This window comes from Protobothrops mucrosquamatus, unplaced genomic scaffold (genome assembly GCF_001527695.2).
Source record: "Protobothrops mucrosquamatus isolate PMUCROS unplaced genomic scaffold, P.Mucros_1.0 scaffold1598, whole genome shotgun sequence".
Taxonomy (NCBI): domain Eukaryota; kingdom Metazoa; phylum Chordata; class Lepidosauria; order Squamata; family Viperidae; genus Protobothrops; species Protobothrops mucrosquamatus.
The window spans coordinates 79,887-87,926 of NW_015387761.1; the positions used below are offsets into that span (position 1 = coordinate 79,887).

Sequence of the window (8,040 nt, forward strand, 5' to 3'; positions counted from 1 at the left end):
ATTGTGAGGTGTGGCAGCAAAATTACATGGAGCTGAACATTTTTCAGTGAGCTCCCCCTCAGGTGAAAGTAACCCCCATGCTCATGGTTATTCAGAAACTTGTTAAGATGCAGCTTTTCTAGATGACTTTTGGAATTTGATTTTGGTCTGAGACAGACATGGAACCAGAAATTTTGTTCATTGTTTACTGTTATTATTCTTGCTTTTGATTGTTGTACATATTGTATAATCCCTTAATTATTTACTGCTTAGAGTCCATGGATTGAAGCAATATAGAAACCTTATAATTATTTTTGTGTAATATTTGTAATATTTTTGTTTTTCCAGTACATCTTGTGGATATCTGGAATATGATTGAAGCCTTCAGAGATAATGGCCTTAACACATTGGACCATAATACAGAGATCAATGTATCTCGACTAGAAACTATCATTTCCTCCATTTACTATCAGCTGAATAAACGCCTTCCATCTACTCACCAGATCAGTGTGGAGCAATCCATCAGCCTTCTCCTCAACTTCATGATAGCAGCATATGATAGGCAAGTGGTTTTGTTCTTGAAGCAATCTATGTTTCTTCTGACCAACAACTATGTAGGTTGGAATTAACCTGAGGTCTATAGCACCCAAGCTGGAGCCTGGGTAAGTAGAGGCAATCTTAGCTTTTCTAGCTATGGTTTGTTGAATTGGTTGAATAGTCAACAGTCAAAATCAAAGTTTTTAAGACAAAAAATTTCTTATAGGTAGTCCTCGGTTAACAACAGTAGTTGAGACAAAATTTCTGCTACTAAGTGATATGGTCACATAACTGTGTTGCTTAGTGACAGCAGTTGCAGCACTTCCTAGTTGCTATCATTAAACAGCAACTGAGCCATCCTTAAGTGAGGACATCATGTGGTCAGTATTTGTGACCTTCTGGCTTCCCCATTGACTTTGCTTGTGAGAAGCTGGCAAAGAAGGTTGCAGATGGTGATCAAGTGACCTCTGGGATGCTGCAATGGCCAGAACTTCAAGAACTGGTCATAAGTACTACTTGGTCAATCCCATTGTAAATTTGGTCACTGAACAAGTGGTCATTAAGCAAGGATCACCTCTATTTTTCTTTTTTCTTTTCCCTTGTGTGTCTTTTAGATTGTAATAGTGGGAGTGGTAACTGCTTTGCTTTTCCTTGACTGTAAACTATAGTAAATACTATGCTTTCTTTATTCAGATGCCTTCTATTTAAGATATCAAATTATGTATGTACTTGGTAGCCAAAACTTTTTTTCCTATTAGTCATTGCCTGATGAGGGTGCCTTTCCTTTTTCACTGGGCAACTGGCAATATTTCCTCCCTCATAAGGGAAAAGACTTAGTAGAGCAAATGGCATTGTTCTGTAGAAGTTTATATGGGTTTTTTTTAAAGGAAAATTAAATATCCTCACTTCCCTAAGAAACATTATTGTAAGCATCTGTTTTGAAACCTGGGTTAAAAATGCCAGGAAATTATACTTTTTTCCTGATCTTTGTTCCTAGTCTGCAAATGCCAGTTTGCAGACAGACTTTTGATTTTTCACTTGTTGCTCTAGCTTCCAGATGATAAAAGAGAACATATCTGTGCCAAGCTTTGGTTTGGTTTTTATTTTTTTTTGGATTTTTTTTTTAATTTTGTTGTGGAGGTGGAAGTTGAAAGAAAGAAATATGTTCAGTTCTTGCAGAGGGAAGGAACCAGGCTGTGAACAACTGAAGGAAGTAAAAAACAGTTTATTTACAAAGCAAACTTGCTTAAAATAAATTTGTAGTTCGTATGAAGCAGAGTAGGAATTTATTGACTGGGAATTATTTGAAAGGATTCATTTGCAGGGTGAGGAATGGAAGCTAATGCTTCAAAATTTAGCAGCTATTATTTAATTCAAGAAAGAAGGGAGAAGCAAAAGAGATTGGTTGGATTGAGCCATCACATTTGGTCAGTTTGTTTTAGCCATAAATAACTACTGAATAAGCCCATCAGAATATGAAAACAGACTTATCCAAAAACTTCTTACAAACTTTTTTGTTACGGTGATGTATAAATCTGAACATACTCTTACGACTCTTACATACTAAGATCTCATCTATAGTCTCTTGGTTTGGCAGAGATATAAGAAGTACCATGCTTATAATATTTAAATTGTCACTGATTGCACATGTGCTCTTTTGATAGAGATACTGACATAGAAAATGACAATATTGGTGAGGCAACTGATAGCTTCCCAAATCTACACACATCCAGCTAAGTCAGTGTTTCTCAACCTTGACAATTTTAAGGCATGTGGACTTCAACTCCCAGAATTCCACAATGCTGGCTGTGGAATTCTGGGAGTTGAAGTCCACATGCCTTAAAATTGTCAAGGTTGAGAAACACTGAGCTAAGTGAAACTGTGTATATAGCTTGGGACGCTGAGGCAATTGAGAACTACAAACAGAATCTACCACAGAACTAACACAAAAAACTCTGTAGAATTAAAATCCCATAAAAAGTATTGTAAAAGCAGAATTCTTTTTTCAGATAGAGCATATGTGCATTTTAGGCATCTGACCTTTATTAACAATCCCAGAAACTGTTTGTGTTGTATAATAGATGACCTGGATTTCTCTTCAGTTCAGTTAGATCTCTTTCCCCATAATACTTTTTTTTTCCTAGCAGAAAAGTAACTTTTTGGACGAATATTGTTACATGTTGAATAAAATGGTAGGTGTCCATAAATCACATGCTTTCTTACTCCAGCAGTAATTTAAAATATCTTATATAGTAAGTATGGTTTATCTTTTACAGTGAAGGTCATGGGAAATTGACAGTATTTTCCATAAAAGCAATGTTGGCAACTATGTGTGGTGGAAAAATTCTGGATAAGTTAAGATGTGAGTATTTTGAACATTTTGACCTAATAATCTATTATTAAATTTTTTATGGTCAAACACCAACTTTGTGACATTTAAAATGCTTACTTCCGTCATTGCTTTTTTGCTGTGGGACAGAATGAGATTATATTATAGCAATAGTAATAGCACTTAGACTTATATACTGCTTCATAGTGCTTTACAGCCCTTTCTAAGTGGTTTACAGAGTCAGCATATTGCCCCCAACAATCTCGGTCCTCATTTTAGTGACCTCGGAAGGATGGAAGGTTGAATCAACCTTGAGCCAATCAGGATCAAACTCCTGGCAGAGAGCAGAGTTAGCCTGCAATATTGCATTCTAATCACTGAGTCATCACAGTTGCTATTATTATTATCCTTTACTTTTTTCTTTTATTCAGGGAATATATTTATTTGCAAAATAGTAAGAGTTTACAACAAATGAACTGCCTGCTCAGTGCTAGAGTTTAAATATTAAATATCTTGTAACATATTTTCATATTTGACACATTTTCATATTTGCCTTTGATTTGTATTTTAGATAGTTTCTCTCAAATGTCAGATTCCAATGGACTGATGATATTTTCAAAATTTGACCAGTTTCTAAGAGAAGTTCTGAAACTTCCTACAGCTGTTTTTGAAGGGCCTTCGTTTGGATACACAGAAAACTCTGTGCGAACATGTTTTCCTCAGCAGGTAAGTGTCATGTGAGAAAATACACAGGGCTTTATATGCTGACTTATATTCAGTGTCCTCCAAATTAATCTCAAAAGATGAGTCTATGAAAGACTAATTCCTTTTCTAGTTTTCTAGAAAAACACAGTTCCCTAGTCTATAGAGTGAGTATATTCATTCGTTCGTTCATTCCTCCTAAAATAAACACACATTTCTAAAATTTATTTTACAGAAAAGCATAGAGGACGATAGTGCCGCTTTGCCTTCTAATGCAAATAACCTATTTTATAGATTTATTGTAACTGTAACAGGAAAATAAATGTTAGTATATTGAGACTAAAAACCTATCTAATAAAAAAACACAATTGAATCAGAAGTTCTTTATTTTTAAATTAGTGGAGTTTGGCGAGAGAAGGATGTATTTAGCAATGTGTTTAACTTTCCCATAAAACTCGAAAACACATAACCTTACAGTAATTCAGCTGTATTGTGTGCTTTATGGTTTATTACAAGTGTTCTTCTGTACTGGGTAAAGTTTTTTTGACTCACTTATTAGTTTAATTCTGCTTGGCTTTCCTCTGAACTTTTGTTTGTTTATTTGTTTATTTTGCAGAAAAAAGTAACGTTAAACATGTTTTTAGACACCTTAATGGCTGACCCTCCACCCCAGTGCCTTGTGTGGCTACCTCTGATGCATAGACTTGCCCATGTTGAAAATGGTATGTGGCATATACTCCTGAATTGTTCTTTACATATATGAGGTTTGTGTTTCCAAAGTTCACTGAATTATGTATTGCAACCTGGCAAACTTGGAATGCGCAACGGAATGATATGCGTGTCTGATCATTCGGTGAACTTGTTTTTATGGAATCTCAATATTTAAGTCTTCCCTAGCATTCATTATTGAGTTTTGCTTTAGTAAGAAATAAAAAAAACCTCTTGTGGAATCAAATCTAGGCCCAATCTAATCCAGCATTCTACTTCTCAATATCTAGTCATTATTTCTGAGAAGCTGAAATATAAACTATGAGCTGACTTATTCTCCTCGACAACTGATAGGCAACAGCATACTGCTTATAGTCTTGGAAGTAGCGTGCAGCTCTCATTGGTGCTAGCTAATTATAACTTTACATTCCATGAATTTGTCTAATTTCTTTTTAAATCTTCTATAGGGTACCTTCACAAACTATGCTTTAAATGACCCATTTCTATCTGATGCCTTCCTTAGTAACGGTGACATGGACAAGTTCATTTAAATATATCTTTCTTGATCTGCAGTAAGATTAATTCTCATAATTGCCCTCTTGATTTTCTAAGTCAAATTTGGTTATTATTTTTTAGGAGGGCTCACTACAGTGTAGCAATTAAAGGCATCGGAGATATGAGCTGAAGGATCCCCTCCCTCCATTCAAAACTTGGATTGGCCTTGCTCCTTTCCTCTGATAAGCTTAGAGACTGGTCAGTGTACCTCAGTCTCTGTCCAATATTTCATAGCTATTAAACTCTTCACTTGCTAGTATTTGGGTGTATGTGTGTTATGGTTTGACTTATTATCTAAAACCAGAAAAGAGGAAGGAGTGAACTAGAAGATTGTAGACAATATATGACTCCTATTTAAAGTACAGTATGTAGAATTCTCTGAGCACTAGACTTATTGAGGGCCTTTTATCCAGCTTAGGATGAAGAGGCCTGCTTTTCCTGACACAATTCTTACTATTTCTCTCTTTTTTCTTTTATCTCCTTCAAGTCTTCCATCCTGTGGAATGTTCTTACTGCCGGTGTGAGAGCATGATGGGCTTCCGATACCGATGCCAGCAGTGCCACAACTATCAGCTCTGTCAAAACTGTTTTTGGCGTGGCCATGCAAATGGCCCTCACAGCAACCAGCATCAGATGAAAGAGCATTCCTCTTGGGTAATCACTCTCTAATGTACTCTTTTCTCTAGTGGCAGGTCTGGTGCCTTTCTAGTACATGAGTGATAAAGCAAGAAACATTCCACAATCTGCAGCCATAATGGAGAGGATGATGGACAGACCAAACAACATACTTTTTAGTCCCATTGGTCCTTTGATTAAAATAGAAAGCCCCACAACTTCCATGAGGCTTGAACAATGCAGTAAAAATGTGTGTGGAATTACAGTTCTGATGCACTCTGAACAGGTTGCCTTTATGTTCTATTTAGAGGCCACTTGTCTGAGTTGTTTCTATAACATAGATAAGGATGGGTCTTTTTATTAGTATGGTATAACACTTGTGACCAGGGATGGCTTCTAAGGTGACAAGTATGTTAGGTTTGGCTATAGCAGTGTTTCTCAACCTTGACAATTTTAAGGCATGTGGACTTCAACTCCCAGAATTCTGGGAGTTGAAGTCCACATGCCTTAAAATTGTCAAGGTTGAGAAACACTGGGCTATAGGAACAAGCTGGTTATCTTTTGGTTGCTTTGCTGCTCAGCTGGATCCCACTCTGGTTCCTAGATCCGGTCTCTGGGCTGGTGTCTCCTTGCCTTATGATGCTGGATGATTTCAGTCTCCATGCCTTGGGCCCTGGTCAGGGAAAACTTAAGAATTCATAGCTGTTGTAGCAAGTATAGTCTTAGCACATGTAATATGTAACCCATCACATGCTATTGTCATACATTAGACCTTGTGTTTGCTTTGGAGCAGTTAAATTAAAATCCTATTAGAGAGTATTACTGCATTAAGGAAATTAAGGAAGGAAACATCTCAAAAAAGTTTTATAATAGGAAGCTAACTTAACCTCTTGAGCATTATTATCAATAATTTTACCATAATTAATAGAGCAAGATAATTTTATGCCCAATAGTCAATTTAGGGAATTTATGGAGCAGCGCAATGGCCTAGAGGTGAAGACGTTCATTTCCCACTCAGAAAGTTGAGAATTCAGTCCTAACCAGCAGCAGATCTGTATCAGGGTGCTAAGAAAAAATATCTACTTCGAACTCTGTATAGGCATCATGAAGGGCATCTGGCCAGTAAACACTCAGCTCCATTCAGTCGCCCCAACTCCACCTTGAAAAAGGGATCATAGGGTTGTAAAAAGAAAAAGAAAAAGTTAATTTAGGGAATTTATAAATAGCTAATTTAGGGAATAAAGGCTGCATTTTATAGACATAACATTGAATATAGTGTTCAATAGTTAATTTGGGAAATTTATAAAATGCTATATTTTTATAAATACTATATTTTAGGATTATCTATTTTAAATAGCACACTCTGTGCACTACCTTAGTCTGACCAGGAGTATGTTTGCAGTGGGATGCTCAGCCACTTTCTCCAAATCCCAATCTACCCCTTCACTATTTCCATCCTAGTTGTGCAGAAGTTTCATTGGAAGAGATGACAGATGATTTATTACACTTTAATGACAACCTTCTCCAATGCATGTTCCATGGATTTGTTTAGCAGAATTAATTCAGTATTTTAAAAGAGAAAATATTTTCTTTGGCATCAATGACTTTTGAAGCTGGCAGGGAATGGTTGGGAGGCTGTAAATGCCTCTGGAGAGACTGAATTTTCTGTTTATTTAATAAAATTACTTACTGGCAGGTGAGATACCTTCCTCATAAAACTGTTAGTAAAAATAGCTTAGCCTGTATCTGAAAAAATGAGTTCAACAATATGCTGATGGTCAGTATTCCTTTTCTCGGCAAAGGATTTGAGAGAATGTCAGGTGATGAATTCAGTTATTCATAGTAAAAGCTGAGTTTTGTGATCCATTTCATTTAGGCTTCAGATCTATATTTAATTATACAAATTATTATATGATTTTTGCAGAGAGGTGGCAGGTAACCGAGAAACATACTGTTAATTTTCTTGGATTGCTCAATGGCTTTTTCTAGTAAACATTACCTTCTTTTCTGGCTAAGCTGTTTGAACTGTATCTGGAAGCATCAATTGATAGTTGTGCTAATTCTACTTTATTAACCATCCTGATTATATTATCAGGATCTTAATATTTAGGGGACATTTCCCTTCTAGGGTCAAATGAATCATACAATGCTATATGGAAGGAATGTAAGACGTGATGGAATGCCTAATAGGGAGGGCAGCAAGACAATTAACATGGCCAGCACAGAAGAAAGAGGTTTCTGAGTCCAGGAGAAGGAGAATGTATAAGAAAAAGACTCAAAGTAACTCTACCTTAATTTCATTAGGTTATGTAAAATAATTACTTTGATAGGTTTTCTATATTCTGTTGTATTACCCTACTAACAATACAGTAATGGACTTTTCAGAAATCAAAACAGTTCTTGTTGCTGTAGTTTGTTAACTTTGACAGATATTGTTATACACATGTGTGTTTTCATGTGTATATGTGGATTTATCCATACTAAGGATGATGTGCATTCATAATCATAGCCATGAGCAATGGTTGCTATATTGCATAAACAACTCTGGTTATTGGATATGAAAAATAATTTCCTTCTTATAATGACTTCTTGTATATAGGTTGGCCTGGCATATT

The 8,040-nt window shown here is 35.9% G+C and overlaps 1 protein-coding gene across 1 annotated transcript in view; it reads left to right on the top strand.

Moving 5' to 3' along the window:
- The window catches only part of LOC114923028 (dystrobrevin beta), a 10,352-nt gene extending 4,867 nt beyond the window's left edge, over positions 1 to 5,485 (top strand). Inside the window, exons 3-7 of the mRNA XM_029285391.1 lie at positions 328 to 541; positions 2,793 to 2,878; positions 3,417 to 3,571; positions 4,164 to 4,269; positions 5,298 to 5,485. Coding sequence (XP_029141224.1) covers positions 328 to 541; positions 2,793 to 2,878; positions 3,417 to 3,571; positions 4,164 to 4,269; positions 5,298 to 5,479 — 743 coding nt within the window. The 3' untranslated portion in view covers positions 5,480 to 5,485. The remainder of the gene's footprint in view (positions 1 to 327; positions 542 to 2,792; positions 2,879 to 3,416; positions 3,572 to 4,163; positions 4,270 to 5,297) is intronic.
- The last annotated feature ends 2,555 nt before the right edge of the window (positions 5,486 to 8,040 follow it).